We start from the raw sequence: 16639 nt of genomic DNA, 5'->3' as shown, positions 1-16639 counted from the left end.
TGACACCTACTAGCTGTGTGACCCTGGGCAAGTCATTTAACCCCAATTGCCTCACTTAAAAAAAAAAAATCCTGTAATATTCCTGTGAATCTCAAAGTCCCAAATCTACAAATGGTATATAATATCATTCACAGAAGTTAAAAACAGCTGAGGAACTTGCCTTATGGTCTGAATCCTACAGCTTTGGTCTTGAACAGTGTGGTAGAGTCCCAGTGGAGAAGAAAGGCTTCCCCTTATCATATGTCAGGGTCTCTGAAGCATTTGAGTCATGGATGAAATATATGGGGTTTGCTAACACGAGCACACATTAGTAGAGTTCCCAGGGACCCAGAGAGCTCTTTGTCCATCGTTCTGAGAAGCCTGGAGAGAGACTACAAACAACCTTCTGTCCCTGAACCCTAGAGGTTAAACTGTGACAACCCTAGTATTAAAAGGAGGATATAGTGTTCCTAACTTGAATCTGCTTGAATTTTTATTTTCTCTCTTCTCCAGGGGTCATACAAAATGAATATGCATTGTGTCATGAAAAATTAGTGGCTTGTTTCTATTTGAAGAAAATCCTCAGAAATTCTAGCTAATAAATCTGCCCACTCACTAATCCTATGGTTTCTTGCTAGCACATATAGAGAGGTTGTATGGCTTCACAGAGAAAAGGCCATCCTCAGAGCTATGAGGGCCTGAGTGCAAGCCTTGTCTCTGACCCATCCTAGCTGTGTCACTGAACCTCTCAGGACGTTAGCCAATTCTCTAAGGCTATAAATTGCAGAGAAAGTGCTGGTTTGTGATGGTCAAGAGAGTTCTCTGTGCTAGTGAAATCACAGATCTGGTCCTTCTCCCTATTCTTATATCTAACTTTATGAGACTAGTGGCCCTTCATCACCACTAATAGATCTTAATCCCTATCTTGCCCTAGCAACAAAGAATAATTAAACCCACTTGTGCATGATCTCTGTCTCCTACTTCTCTCCACAAAGATGCACTGGCATTTTTTTCCCCTAGTCTCAAGTAGGCCTTCTGTGATAAAACATCACAACAAGTAGCATATTCATCACATTAAACTGAGTCAGCCTCAGAGTATTTCTTCTTACAAAAATTGCCAGATGGCTTATAGTGTTCCTGGATGGCCTTCTCCTTTTCCAGGAAAGAGAATTGAGGCTGGTGAAATTCTTACCAGAGATATTGGCACTACAAAGGGATTTGGTGAAAAGATTCCAGAATGTCTCAGAAATTGAATACAACACAATCAGAGATTTCCTCAGAAGTTACTATCACTCAGGTAAGTGTCTTTTCTAGGAAGTCTATGTTTAGGGAATCAGAAGTGAAATAGAATCTGGTAGTTGGGGCAGTTATGAGCTAAGGGATACTGTAGCTGTCTTATGTTTTGTAAAGATACAACGTACCTTCCTTGCTTCCCCCTTAAACAATCAGGGTTTTTTTTTCCCCCAGTGGCTACCATTCTGCTTATCCACTCATATCCCACTCCACCATCAGTAAGAAGCATTACACTTTCCTCTCATACATAGTTATAGTTTTTTGCTCATCACTGAAAATTCTGGTGGTAAATACATGATGATGCAAGGTCACGGATTGCTATGTACTTGTACATTATTAGCTTGTCTTGCTGTAAGTTGCCCTAGGATGGATAGATATCACAGTGGGGCTTCCATTTGTTAAATGTTTTACAGAAGGATTGAAGCGCTCATTTCAGAAACAAATTGAGATCTTTCTGTCTACATGGAACAAACTGAGACGATCACTCTATACCAATGGTGAGTCAATTTTGCCCTTTTGTGCTTGGCTTGACAGGGTCTGTGTACACTGTCAGCCTTCTTCCCTTCTGAGTCTCACCTCATTTACCCCCTGAGCCTGAAAACATAATATTTTTGTACATGTACATTCTAAATCCACAGTTGTTGATGATCATGGCTGGTCTCACTCCAAATAATTGAAGTAACACATCTGAAAATTTCTGAGCTCTTTAGAACATATCAATTTGAGGTAAAATTCTGGAAAGGAAACTGAAAGGAATTTGAGATCCATTATCTAATATATCCCAAATTCATTGTTGGAGGAAAATCACAGGATCATAGTTTAGAGCTAGAAGAGACCTTAAAGGTCATTAAGTCCAAGTCTTCCCCCCACCCCTTTCCATTTTTATAGATGAAGAAATTGAAATGTCACACAGATTGCAAACTGCAGAAACAGACTTTAAACTTAGGCTTTCAGACTCCAAATTGATTGTTCTACAGTTTCAATAATAAAAATAAGTTGAGTTCCTCAAGATGAACAGACTTTTTCTAAGTTTGTAGGCTGACAAACTTGTAGTACTGTTTCTCCTCCCAGAAACTGTAGCACTGGTAAACTAACTAAAGTTGTTGCTAGGAGATGGTATTGTGGTCAGATACCTTTTTTCTAAGGCTGTCCTTCTCTGTCAAAGGTGAAATTAAGCTACCTAAAGAATACTGCAGTGCTGACTTGAGTCTAGAAAATGAGTTTGAGGTTCTCCTTCCACGACGACGGGGCCTGGGCCTTTGTTCTACTGCCTTGGTCAGCTACCTGATTGCTCTTCACAACGACTTAGTCTATACAGTGAGAAAGTATACCAGTGAAAACAGTAGGTGGGTATACAACCCTGTGGGAAATGTCATTGTTCTGTTTATTCACAGGTGGACCTTGCCCTCAATGAGCCAGGATCCCTAGGACTTTTGACAAAAGACAACTTGTATTACAAAATTCCTTTCTGCTCTACTTACTTGCCTCCTCACCATGCCCCAATATTTGTGTTTTAGCTTTTTTTGGGGGGGAGGGGGCGATGAGGGTTAAGTGACTTGCCCAGGGTCACACAGCTAGTAAGTATCAAGTGTCTGAGGCCGGATTTGAACTCAGGTTCTCCTGAATCCAGGGCCAGTGCTTTATCCACTGTGCCACCTAGCTGCCCCATTAACTTTATTTTTTAAGAGCCTATTTAATCTTTGAAATAATGGCAGAAATATTTATTGATCATCAGTCATTAATTCTTGGTGGGGGTATATGTCTTTTTTTCTTTCAGTTATTCTATTAACTCCTCTGAGGTGACTGACCTACATGTTATAAGCTATGAAGTGGAGCGGGACTTGACCCCACTAATTCTCTCCAACTGCCAATACAGTGTAGAGAAAGGGAGAGAAACATTACAGCAATTTGACCTAGAGAAGATTCAGAGGCAAGTGACCAGCCGATTCCTCCAGGGGAAGCCACTCCTCACCCTACAGGTAAAGGAAATGCTTTCAGAAAGTAGTCCATGCTTCAGTCCACAACTACCAGCCGTGGTCCAAGTCAGAATGTTGACACTCATAGAGAACTTTATGTCATTATTCCTAAGCTTCCTCTCTTCCATTTATATATTCCATGGCCCACAATAGTTCTAGCATGCTGCATGGAAATCTCTGCCTGGCCTCTAGACCTGGGCTTTGTGCCGAGTCTTGGTTTTCATAGGTTGTTTGACTAAATATAGAAGTCATGCAGCAGCATTTAGTGCCATGCCTTGTGTCATACTGACATACCAATTGCATCAATGCTGAAAAGTACAAATTTTAGAGTCCCTCCTACAAAAAACAGTATGTCACCTGATTGCCGTCTCGAACATTATGATCTAGCATATTTCTCCACTTAGGGACTACCTACCTTGGTCTACAGACATGACCGGAACTATGAACAGATCTTTATGGACATTAAGAACAGGATGCTTCAGGTAATACTGTTATTCTTACTATTAGGAATAATATCTTAAATTTACATAGCACTTCAATTCCCAGTGCATTTGCATTTTTTATTTCAATTTCATCTCTCTACAACTATGTCCCATTAAACCTAGGAAGAACAGATTTTATTTCCTCTGTCTTTCAACTGAGTCTCAGAAAAGTAAAGGGACTTACTTCAGGGCTTTACATCTAGCACCCTTTCAAAAGGTCCAGGGGTTCATATTTAAACAAACAAAAAATCCACAAGTTTTATAGTTCAAAGCCTTTACCTGATGAATATTTCCAATGTCAGACTACACTATTATGCTTTTGCCTGTCATGTAAGAACCGTTTATAGCCCATTATTTCAACAGGGATCTGTGACAGTATGGGTATTATTTATCCTGGTGATAGAGATTGAAGACTTCCATGTTTTAGTAGATGGTGGGACCAAAAGAGTTGGTGACCAAAAAAATCACCCTGTGTCCAACTCTTCCCCTTTTTTTTTTGTAGGGCAATGGGGGTTAAGTGACTTGCCCAGGGTCACACAGCTAGTGTCAAGTGTCTGGGGCCAGTTTTGAACTCAGGTACTCCTGAATCCAGGGCCGGTGCTTTATCCACTGCGCCACCTAGCTGCCCCCTGCCCAACTCTTCCAAAGTTAAGTAGGCTTCTCCTTGGATGACAGATTCAGTCCATCACTGGGTCTGTGAATACAATCACTGATTTTGTATAGTGCTTTACAGTCTGCAAAGTGTTTCTCATACAGTATCTCATTTACTCAGAACTTTCTCAGCTGAGCCAAATCTGCCAGGTCCTAGGCTCTGCTGGCATAGCATTTGAGAATGCTGGGTCACCTCCATGCCACAGTGAGGCACTGAAATAGTTCTTCAGGGTAGGAATATCATTTGTGTTGATGTGAAAGGATTTATTAATCTCTGTATCCTATTCTCCTGCTTCCTTGTGGAATGCCTGTCTCAAGCTAAAGCTTTAGTGGGATGAGGGTGGTAGGGATCAATATAATTTATCAGAAGCAAGAGACTACCTAAGTCCCACTGTGTGTTCTCGTTCCCAGATATCTCTCCCCAGTTCAGCGGTGAGTACCATCAGTGGGCAGTTGCAGTCTTATAGCGATGCCTGTGAAGCACTCTCTGTCGCAGAGATTACATTGGGATTTCTGAGCACAGCTGGTGGGGATCCTGAAATGCACCTCAATGTATACATCCAAGACATCTTGCAGATGCATAGTCAAACAGCTCCTGTGTTAAAGGTGAGTCTTGGACTTAGGCTTGGTTGTCCCTAAGCCCAACCTAGCAAAAGTGCTCCCTGTCACAGGTGCCACCATATACCAAGGGTCCCCCGAGAGAGACAAAGGGGCACAGATCCCATCCATGGTAAGCCAACAGCATTAGAGACCCCTGTGCAGAATCTTCCTGTCTTATGTATCAAATGCAGAGAATGGGTACAAAATAGACCTTGTGGTAAGTTCTGTTGCAGTTGACAGGCTAGTTAAGAAGATAGCCACCCTGGGATATAATTTAATATCATTTTCAGAGGATTTTTTCATTGGACCTGTGATGTGTTTGCTATAGGGAACTCCTAGTTAGGAAACTCTATCTATGCAGATCAATACCTGCTCTGCAACTTAAGAGTTTTAGATAATTGCTTGGTCCTGAGAGTACCTTACCTAGGGCCACAAGACAATATTATGTGCCAGAGGTAGGTTTTAAAACCTAGGTTTTCTGATATTCAGGCCAGTTGTCTGTCCATTACACCCCATTGCTTCCTATGGGCACACTAATGTGATACAAATGGAAACTATGAATGTTAAAGGGACTTTTTGTAAATGGAATCCTCTATCAGAATCTGTGGAGCTGGTTAATGAAATCTTTCTGGAAGAAGGTGGTCTACTTTGGTCTACTTGCTGATTCCCAAATTTGGCATTTAACCTCCTAACCTTCTACCTATAATGCACTATCTCCTGACTTCTACCTCTTAAGAATCTCATGCTTCCCACCTCTTGGTAAATAGGTGATAGACTGCAAACACAGAATGAAATACAGGTTTTTCAGATAGGACCATTGCAACAGAAGTTTGTTTTATTTAACTGTATTTTTGTTAGAATGGTGTGAGGGCCAAAATTTGATATACTGAGAGCTATTTGGGTGACTCGCCTTAATATTGGGGTCCTGGAAATATGATGGACCTTTTTAGGTTTAATCTCCCCTCTGAACTATTCTTTTTTAGATATTTCTCCCAGGCCAATAAGAAAGGAGCCTCTAAGCTTTAGTTCACAAAAGGATCAGATTTTATTACTTAGGAATTGATTAAACAACAAAGGTGAAACTAATAAAAATTAAAGATAAGGAAATGGGAAAATAGAAATACAGATAGGTGCTCTTAACTCTAAACTTAGCTTAAGCTGGTTCAAAGGAATTTAGGTTTTCAGTAGGTAACTCACCAACCTTAACAGCCCACCACGCTCCACCATGACCTCAGTCAACCGCCGGAGAGAGCATTCCATGTTCTGGAAGTCCCCGAGAGCTTAGCCTATCCAAAGTGCCTGGCCTCCCTTCAGGTCAAGTTCAATCTTTCCTCCCCCAAAAGGGGAGGTCCTTCAAAAGCTGCTCATGGAGAGTTCTTCTGACCTCAGTAGCATACATAATCTCAGGGTGGGCCAGGTGTGGCCCCTCCCAAATGATTCAGCTAAAACTTGCAATATTAATTTTTACCACAATGGAGTACTTTTATTTGAGGGGAGGTAGTTATAATGAGGGGTAAAAATAGAAGAAATGAAAGAAAAGTGCATCAATGAAACATTTAAAAAATACACAGGGATTCAGAGGGGGGCACACATAAGCAGGGTAATGTTGGTACTACCACATTTCACTTACATTTATTAAATGGAACATGCCATATGTAGCAAATTTGGAATTTCCTGTACAATTCCTGGTGTGGTTTAAAAAATTTTTACTTTATTAATCCTTGTTTTCTGTTCTTTTTTTATGGAAACATCTGAGTATGTTGATTTTTCTACCTTTTTTGGGGGGTGGGTGGGGCAATGAGGGTTAAGCCCAGGGTCACACAGCTAGTAAGTATCAAGTGTCTGAGGCCGGATTTGAACTCAGGTTCTCCTAAATCCAGGGCTGGTGCTTTATCCACTGCACCACCTAGCTGCCTCCTACTTAATTTTTTAAAAAGAATCCCTTGCTATTGTTAAGGTTCGCCACAGACACCACATCCCATGAGAAACATTACCAGATTCTACCTGTTGTTAGTGATCTCTCCTTCATCAAGTAAAGAATATTTATCTGTTTACCTCTTGTATCACCCAGGAGAACATAAGCTCCTTAGGAATAGGGGCTCCTTTTCATTTTGGCTTTCTGTCTTCGATACCTAGCACAGTGCTTTGTAAATAACAGCTTTATTTAGTGTTTAAAAGAGGATTAGTGTAGTGAATTGAGTATGGCATTGTGGCTCTGGTAGGTGGACAGAGTCAGAAAGTGGCAAGATTTGTGTTGCAGGAGATAAGCAGATAAATATGAGGACGTTAAGGACTAATCGAGATGAGTTGATGATAGATGGTTCTTCAATTTTTCTCCAACTTTTTTCTCTCCTAGGCTTTAAGTAGGTGTCAGTTAAAGCACACCATAGCCCTATGGCAGTTCCTTTCTGCTCACAAATCCGAACAGCTCCTAAGGCTTAAAAAAGTAAGTAAATTATTCTGTCTACTTGGGCCATTTCAAGGTTCATTTGGCTAAAATTTCACCCTACTTTTCTCCCTTTTTATTTTAAACTTTTCATTTATTTCCTTTGAATTTTAGGATCCATTTGGGGAAATCAGTGCAGTGTACAAAGATGACCTTAGTGCTGAAAATGCCAGACTCCTCAACACTTTCCTAAATCAGGCTAGGCTAGAAACCTTTTTGCTGGAGCTCCATGAAATGATCCTCTTGAAGTTGAAGCACACTCAGACTGAGGGGGAGAATTTTAACCCTACATGGAGGTATGGCCTGAACCTAAAATCAAAATGTCTTTTTATTGGCTTTCCCTCTGAAATTATCTCTATTTTGTTGTCCTTTACATTGTAAACTCCTTGAAGACAAAGACTGTTCTTTTGCTCTTTTTTAATTGTTCTTTTTTGTTTGTTTGTTTGTTATATTCTTTGTACCCCCTTTAATTAGCACTGTGCCTGTCACATAGTGGGCACTAATTGTTTCTTGATGTGAGAGAAAGGAAAAAGCAACTGATTCAGTAAAGTAAAAGACTTTTCACACAGGAATTGGTTTCCTGTGACTTTGCCCCTTGATACCTGGGCTTGACTTGTAATTATAGTATACGGCTTCATCTACTTTGAAGGTGAAAGATGGCACTTCATCCATGGTACATTGCCCCTAGTAATCTATGAAATTAATGGTAACTTTGTATATTAATGTCCTTTGAATATATTCCTAATCTGCAAATAAGGGTGGATATTGGAGCAAGGAATTCCCAAGATCCTTTGGTGCTTGTTGAATGTTTTCATGTTCAATGTTCTAATGGGGGAGCCTACATTCTGCGGTCCTATGAGCCACAAAACACAACACACAAGTAGAGTTTACATATTAGGTGCTATAAACAAAGGACACATTGCAGGGCCTGGACTTTGCAAAATCATGAAGTTCTGCTTTTAGTCCTTCTTTGATACTTTTCAGGAGCCATGATTTTTATATCCTCCTTCCTATGGATTGCAGCCCATTCTTGTCCAGCTCTGCCCATAAATTCACCATAAAGGACCTACCCAACATGCTGGGCCTTCCCTTGTCTTTTATCTCTCTCTCTTGCTACAAAACTGGCCCTACTCCTATTCTGATCATACATTTCTAGTTTCATTTATAAATTTTTTTTTCAATATTATATGGTTCATTTCCTCTACTTATATAAACTTGTTGATAACTAGACAAAAATCTCATGTTTAGGATCTAAACAATTTAATATTTATAGATGGTCTAAGTGTAAACCATCAAGTTTTTATTTATTTTTGCAGGGCAGTGAGGGTTAAGTGACTTTCCCAGGGTCATACAGCTAGTAAGTGTCAAGTGTCTGAGACTGGATTTGCACTCAGGTCCTCCTGAATCCAGGGCTAGTGCTCTATCCACTGGGACACCTAGCTGCCCCCTTTTTCATACACTATTACCATTTTCCTATCAACATCTCCACTGAAAAAGTGTAAAGTGACTGCACAGAACCAAGGGCCATCATGTATTTTTGTTTTGTCAGTTGCTGGTTTTTTGACATTTATATAGTAATTTAAAGTTTATCAAGGCTTTAATGGACATTACTTCACTTAATTTTCACAGGCCTTAGTTTTTGGTTGAGGAAACTGAGGATTAGAGAGTTCAAGTGACTTACTAATGGTTAAGAAGTGCCTGAGGCAAGATTCAAACCCAGGCATTTCTGATCTCTGGTACAACACTATCCACTACACCATGGCCAAAGAATTCATCCAAGTGGCCAACCTGAGAGTGATGAACCCCTCTCACTTTGACTGCACTGATCCTTAAACATCAGAGTTAGTCACTGGAATATTTCTAGTTTGGTAAAACCTACCAGAGCTTACTCTCTGCTGACAGACATAGCCTTTATTTTTATCTTTTAAAATAGATTTTTATTTATTTCATTAAATATTTCCCAATTACATGTCAAAAATTTTAACATTCATTTTTTAAAATGTTGACTTCCAAATTCCTGTCCTTCCCTCCTTGAGAAGGCTTTGATATCAATTATATATTTGAAATCATGCAAAATATATTTCCATATTAGCCATGTTCCAAAAGAAAACACAGATAAAAAATGAGACAAAAAATAAAATTAAAAAACTGTCCTTCAATCTACACTCAGAGTTCATCAGTTCTCTTTCTGGTGGAGAATAGCATTTCATCATGGGTCCTTTTATAATTCAGGCATAGCCTTTAAATGTTCAGAGATACCTCCTTGTCGAAGGAAGGCATAAGAATCAGGCTTTTGTACAGGACTTTGTTATAAATCCCTGCAGTATTACAGAGCCAAACAAATCCCACAGAATCCCATGCTATGAATAATTTTTATCAGCCCAACTAAGTCTTTTTGGGTCTAGCCTTGATTATGTGAAGATTACTTATTTCCAGAATCACATTAAAATGGTCTCCCACTGATTTCATCCTACAGGATTCTACGGGGCTTATTTGGTACTTTCATATGTTTTTATATAAAAAGGAATCCAAACTGACACATGCAGATGTTCATCTTTGTGAGCTCTTTGCAGGGGTACAAGGAAAAGTGCACATGAAGTTCCATATGCTCTGAACACCAAGTTATCTTTGCTGGCTTGTAGGACTGTAGCATGTAGACTCCCTCATTATATTACTTGGGGTCCGTAACCAATCAATTGGTAATCATTCATTAAAGGCCTAGTATGTGGCAGGTGCTGTTAAGTGCTGGGAATTAAATAAACAAGGCAGAAGACAGCTCCTGCCCTCAAGGAGCTTACTTCTATTCTCCCCTTAGCCCAGCACCAAGCAGGGTGCCTTGCCCATTAGGAGATATTTAATATAGGTCTGTGGAATTGAATTGACAGGTGGAAATTTTGTAAGCTTATGGATTCCTTTTCAATTATTTGCAAGGCCATTTTAATTTTTTTTTAATTTTTCATATTTTCCAGCTTAAAAGAGACACTGGTGAGTTACATGGAAACCAAGGAGAGTGAAATCCCCCCAGAAATAGAATATGAATTCCCAGAAGAGATCCTTCTCTCCCATTGTATTGCTGTGTGGAAAGCTGCTGCTGGCCTCAAACAGGATCGAAGACTTACATAGACTTCTTTCTGTAGCACTATCTTTAACAGAAACTTTTGGGAACAGGGCAAACTCCCCTTTGTCTCCCTCTAGGAAGTGAATTTTGTTGTAACAGTTTGTTGTCTCTATGAGTGGTTGGAAGAGAAACAATTGGCACAGTAGTAAATTCAGGACTAAGATGTGCTACACAAGTTTGCACCCTTCAATGCTCTGGGAGCTAAGCTATTTGGGGAATGTGTATATTCCAAAACTCCAGTCATATCCATTTAGGAGCACGTTCCCAGGGAGGTCTGAATTCAGAATGACTTGAAACTGGAAATAAGCCATCTTCTTTGACATTCTGGAACAGAGAGGTTGTAGAGTGGCTTGATAGCATTGTACTGATGAATAAGATCTTATACCTATGGCCCTTTTAACCTGTTTATCTGTAAAGCACATACCTACCAATTCAGACCTCAGTCTCCCCCAACTACCACATACCTAGGAGGAAAAACTTGTCCTTTTTAGCTCATTTTTCTACTTCAAGATGTTTTATCTGCACTCACCGAAGAAAGTGGCTTTCTTCTCTTTTTCTGGAATTTCTGACTACTCTAGCACTTAACTAATTTAGAGGATGACAGTCTATTTACTTCCTCATCATCTTCTTGCAAATGCAAAACAATCCAGAATTTGTTGTGAGTGCCTTAAGACTAAACAAAATACAAAGCAGCCTCCAGAAATCAAAATGACAGCCAAGTTCAAATTGACAGTAGCCAAAAATGAAAGCTTCACCTTGGATTATAGTTGGGTGAGTTAGGGTCCCTATAGGTAATTCTTAATTTTTGGGGAACTGTGTCAAATGAATTCAGTATAGAAACCTAAACTTCCTTTGAATGCAACCTCTTTGGTTCTTAGTTCTCTTGCTTTAGCTGAGAAAATGCACCAAACCAGCAAGAGTTTGCCAAGAAGAAAGAAAAAGACTATTAAATTAGCCCTGATGTTGTGCTGCTTTCCTCATCTGAGCTCTCTTCCCTAATTCCAATTTCTGGAAGTTCAACAGATGTATTTGCAATATTGAAATTAAGGTTTTTACTTTGGAGTTAATGGCAAATGTGCACTTTTTTGGAGGGGGGAGGCGGTGTGAGGCAATTGGGGTTAAGTGACTTGCCCAGGGTCACATAGCTAGTAAGTGTCAAATATTGAGGCCGGATTTGAACTCAAATCCTCCTGACTCCAGGGCTTGTGCTCTATCCGCTGAGCCACCTAGCTACCCCTAATGTGTACTTTTTAATGTTCGGATCCTGAACTAGCCCAGATATTTCAATAAATTTAACAATATACATCTTGAATAACAATGGAAAGAATTGCATAAGGAATACCACTTTTAATTCATTTCCTAATTTTCATGACTTTGACACTGTCTTAAGGGTGTTTGAATAACTGGGGTATTCAGAATACTCAATAAAGTGCTCTGATTTGGTAGTAATAATCTGTTTGGAAGCACTTGGCCATCTACTGATCTAACAATGCCAATACAACACATGATTTTCTGCACCACTAATTTCCCACTGGATATATTCTTTTAACTTAACAACTTGGGGTGGAAACCACCTTGATACCTCAATTGGAATAATATTCATTTTACTCCTTCAGGCCTGGTTTCAGTTTCTTAGCTTGGTGCTGTCCCTACTTGTACCTGTACCATGCCTTAGCCGCAGCCATTTGTTTACAGGTATCAGGTGGGAGCCTGAGTAATGTTGCACTGAAGACCATTTTAGTTGGATTCCCCTCCTGCCCCTTCTGATTTTTATGAAGGACTTTTCTATGAAGGATGATATGATTTTTTTTTTTATTCTTCCAAAGCCTTAACTGTCCTGCCCAGCTTAGTCATGATGTACAAACAAAAGTGCACTTGACCTAGCACATGGCAGAAACAAATGTTATTGTAATTGTTATTTCTGCTTTAATAAACCTGATTTTTTTTTTTCCGCTGTTAAGATTCCTTTCTTCTCGTTTGGAGCTGAGTGTCTGTCAGTGGCAAATGGAAAGTAACTAGAATTCTTGGGAGGATTCCAGTTTTTAGTGGAAAATTCCTTGGAGAAGAATGGGTAAGAGGAAATATAGGCAAATCAAGCTGTCTACTAGCCATGTTTAGAATAGTAACTGAAATGACCCAGAAAATTTACCCCTCCCTTAAAAATGAAGAAAGGCAGCAGGTTGTAGTGGAAAAAAAAAAAAAGTCCTGGACTCTGAATCAAAAGAAATTTGAATTTAAATCTTAGCCCTGCCATTAATTGCCTGAATGGCTTTTGTGTGCCATTCTGCTTTTCTTTTTCCTCATTTATAAAGTGAGGTGGTTGCATTATAGACAATCATTAAGGTTTCTATGAATACAGAACTTGTACTGCCATTCACATTCACTTTTTTTTTTTTTTTGGTGAGGCAATTAGGGTTAAGTGACTTGCCCAGGGTCACACAGTCAGTAAGTATTAAGTGTCTGAGGCCGGATTTGAACTCAGGTACTCCTGTCTCCAGGACTGGTGCTCTATCCACTGTGCCATCTAGCTGCCCCCCACATTCAAATTTTAAAGTATGCCTTTTCTCAACTCTCTACAAGAAAAAAGTCAGGAGATGAGAGCCAATGAAGGTAATTGCTCTGGACTGGGAGCTAGACCTAAATCTTCCATGTGGCATACATCAGGGCTCAATGTGTGGCCCTGATCAGTCAACAAGTATTAAGTGCCTACTATGTGCAGGCAATGTGCTTGACAGTGGGCATATAAATACAGAAAATGAAACATTCTCAAAGCAATACATTCTTTTGGGGGCAACAGCAAATACATATACAAATATATGCCTCCCCTCCAAAAAAAGTTAAAAAGAATAAAGATAAAAATAGATAAATACAGGGTAGGTAGGGAAGGCACTAATAGTTGGGGAAATGAAAAGTCTTCATATAGAAGGTGGTTGTTGAGCTACTCTTTGAAGAAAAAGAATTTTAAGAGGCAGAAAAGAGGGAGTGAATTTCAGGCATGTGGGATGGAAAGTACAAAGACTAGGACATGGAGATAGGATATGCAATGTCATGCATGAAGAACACAAACCCAGTTTGGCTTTATGGAAGACTATGGAAGAGGGTTGTGTCCAGTAAGACTAGAAAGATAGGTTGGGGGCAGGTTATAAAAGGCTTTAAAAGCTAAAGAGGAATTTATATTTGATCCTAGAGGTAACAGGGAACCCCAGCAGTTTACTTATTAGGGGAGTGGCATGGTTAGTTCTGTGCTTAAGGTAAATCACTTCGGCAATGGTGTAAAGAACACTAAGTAAAACTTGGAAGAGATGAGGAGAGACCAATGAAAAGTCTAATGCACTAGACCACACAAGAAGTGATGAGCTGAACTAGGCTGGTGACTGTGGATGGTGAAATGGGGGTAGTCTTGAGATGTGGAGGCAGAAACAATTTGGCAACTGATTAGATTTGTGGCGTGAAGAGTAGCAGTGCCTTTGGTAGAAATAGGGAAGTTTGGCCTCTTCAAGTTCCAGGCCTGTGATTGGCAACATGGCTAAACACACTAAGAAGGATGGAATTATTGGTAAATATGGAACATGTTATGGTGCATCCCTCAGAAAAATGGTGAAGAAAATTGAAATTAGCCAGCATGCCAAGTATACCTGCTCCTTGTGTGGCAAGACCAAAATGAAGAGACGGACTGTGGGTATCTGGCATTGTGGATCCTATATGAAAACAGTAGCTGGTGGTGCATGGACTTATAATACCACCTCTGCAGTTACAGTCAAATCCGTCAACAGAAGACTGAAGGAATTGAAAGACCAGTAAAATCTTCTCCCCATCAAATATCTGTAGCCCATAGTACAACAATAAATGGGTTAATTTATGGGAAAAAAAAGGAAAAAGAAATAGGGAAGTTTGGAACAGGAGCGGATGAGGAGGGGAAGGATAATGAGTTCTGCTTTGGGTATATTGAGTTTGAGGTGTCTGTGAAACTTCAACTATAAAACTGCAGGCTTTTGTGATGCAGAATTGAAATTCACTGGAGAAAAATGGGCTGAATATATAGATATTTGATTCATCTATATAAACATGTTATTGCAACCAATGAGAATTGATGTTACCAAGAGAAAAAGTATAGACCCTGAAGAAGTCCCAGGATGAAGCCTAAGGGAGCATCCAATCATCCATTGTGAGGGGTTTCGGTAAGAATGACATCAGCAAAGGAGACTGGAAAGGAGCAGACAGGTAGGAGGAAACTAGGAGAGCAGTATGCAAAAACCCAGGGAAGAGGAGGAAAGAGTGGTCAAAAGTGTAAAATGTAAAATGCAGCAGAGAGGTCAAGAAGGACAAGAACTAAGAAAAAACTAAGGACAATTTAGAAATCTTTGGTAATTTTGTAGAGAGCAGTTTCATTTGAATGATGAGGTCTGAAGGTTTGAGAAGAGAAGAATTAGATTCAAATGAGTGTGCAGACACTTTTTCTAGGAGTACTGCTGAGAAAGGAAAAATCAGATGATAGCCTGAGGGGATGATAGCGTCTAGTGAAGATTGTTTTAAGAATGGGGAGATTCCTCTATTGTGCTGTAAGAAAGAATGAGCAGGATGAGTTCAGAGAAGCCTGGAAGGACTTACATGAACTGATGATGAGTGAGATGAGCAGAACCAGAAGAACATTGTACACAGTATCATCAACATTATGTGTTGATCAACTGTGATGGACTAGATTCTTCTCACCAATGCAATGGTACAGGAGAGTTCTGGAGGACTCATGATGGAAAAGGATCTCCAAATCCAGGGGAAAAAAAAGAAAGAAAGAAATGTGGAGTATGGATACTGATTGAGTCATACCATCTCTTTTGTTTTTGGTGCTGTTGTTTTTCTTTTTTGAAGTTTTTCCTTTTTGCTCTGATTCTTCTCTTATAACATGACTAATGCAGAAATGTTTGATGTTATTATGTATATGATATGGGGAGAAAGCACGTGGGGCCTTAGGATTCCTCTGTAAAGAATTACACTCTCGTGCAGGTCCTGTTTAGGAATAAAAGAACAGGTTTATTGGGGTACAAGAGAAACTGGCCGGGAGGAAGGTTTTGGAGAAACAAAATGCTTTCCTCCCCAACTAGCTTGGGGAGCGCCCTTGTATAGGGTTCAGATGGCATGGGTAAGAATGTCCCTTATTGGGTGATGGGCTGGGGGTGCTCTGGTGGTAGGCTGAGGTAGGTGATGATCTTTCATGAGCAATCTGGTGATGGGTGTTAACTCCATCCTGGTGGGTTCGAGCAGTCTGCTGGGGGGCGGTTCCAGGTGGTCTTCTGGTGTAGTCACTCCCAACAGGATTAAGTCATCCAGGTGCTCAGGAAGACTGGAATGCAGGGGTAGTGGTCCCGGAGCATGCTCAGTTCAATCTGGTGCTGCTTACACTTTTGGGGTATGTATGTCCTTGATTGAGCTCAAGGAGAGGCCTACTTGATTTCAAGGGAAAACTGAGGTTTCAAGGGAAAAGTTCCTTCACCTCCCCAGACAACTTTTGGGGTAACCCGGGCTCATAATCCTCCCGTGACATATGTGTGTGTGTGTGTGTGTGTGTGTGTGTGTATAAACCTATATATTAAAAAAAACCCTATATCAGATTACCTGCTGTCTAGGGGAGGGAGGGAGAAAAATTGGAAAATTGGATTTTTTTTTTTTTGGTGAGGCAATTGAGGTTAAGTGACTTGCCCAGGGTCAGACAACTAGTAATTGTTAAGTGTCTGAGGCCAGATTTGAACTCAGGTCCTCCTGAATCCAGGGCGGGTGCTCTATCCACTGCACTACCTAGCTGCCCCAGAAATCTTATAAAAACAAATGTTGAAAACTATCTTTACATGTAACTGGAAAATAATAAAATACTTTTATTTAAAAAAAAAAGAATGGGGAGATTCAGGCATTTGTAGAGGTAGCAGAGAAAATATCAATAGGGAGAGGTTAGAAATTAAAGTGGAGGGGCAGCTAGGTGGTGCAATGGATAAGGCACCGGCCCTGGATTCAGGAGGACCTGAGTTCAAATCTGGCCTCAGACCCTTGATACTTACTAGCTGTGTGACCCTGGGCAAGTCACTTAACCCCCATTGCCTCACCA

General features: G+C 40.1%; 2 protein-coding genes across 3 annotated transcripts in view; both read left to right on the top strand.

Moving 5' to 3' along the window:
• Positions 1 to 12494, top strand: part of RNF213 (ring finger protein 213) — a 175184-nt gene extending 162690 nt beyond the window's left edge. For both annotated transcript variants that reach the window (XM_043999869.1, XM_043999868.1), the window contains exons 60-68: positions 1141 to 1276; positions 1686 to 1769; positions 2438 to 2618; positions 3050 to 3251; positions 3653 to 3730; positions 4793 to 4987; positions 7338 to 7427; positions 7542 to 7723; positions 10397 to 12494. In XM_043999869.1, the coding sequence (XP_043855804.1) occupies positions 1141 to 1276; positions 1686 to 1769; positions 2438 to 2618; positions 3050 to 3251; positions 3653 to 3730; positions 4793 to 4987; positions 7338 to 7427; positions 7542 to 7723; positions 10397 to 10550 (1302 nt within the window). In that variant the 3' untranslated portion in view covers positions 10551 to 12494. The remainder of the gene's footprint in view (positions 1 to 1140; positions 1277 to 1685; positions 1770 to 2437; positions 2619 to 3049; positions 3252 to 3652; positions 3731 to 4792; positions 4988 to 7337; positions 7428 to 7541; positions 7724 to 10396) is intronic.
• A 1573-nt stretch (positions 12495 to 14067) lies between these two features.
• LOC122726183 (60S ribosomal protein L37a-like) lies at positions 14068 to 14634 on the top strand. Its single transcript, XM_043963731.1, has one exon. It carries the CDS (start codon positions 14068 to 14070, stop codon positions 14344 to 14346), a length of 279 nt encoding a protein of 92 aa, XP_043819666.1. The 3' UTR covers positions 14347 to 14634.
• The last annotated feature ends 2005 nt before the right edge of the window (positions 14635 to 16639 follow it).

Source organism: Dromiciops gliroides, chromosome 4 (assembly GCF_019393635.1).
Source record: "Dromiciops gliroides isolate mDroGli1 chromosome 4, mDroGli1.pri, whole genome shotgun sequence".
Classification (NCBI taxonomy): Eukaryota; Metazoa; Chordata; class Mammalia; order Microbiotheria; family Microbiotheriidae; genus Dromiciops; species Dromiciops gliroides.
The sequence above is the reverse complement of the archived record's forward strand: the minus strand, read 5'-3'. Positions and strand labels throughout refer to the sequence as shown.

Bases quoted from the DNA above. Each gene is read 5' to 3' on its own strand.
- LOC122726183 (XM_043963731.1), top strand. From the start codon at position 14,068: ATGGCTAAACACACTAAGAAGGATGGAATTATTGGTAAATATGGAACA.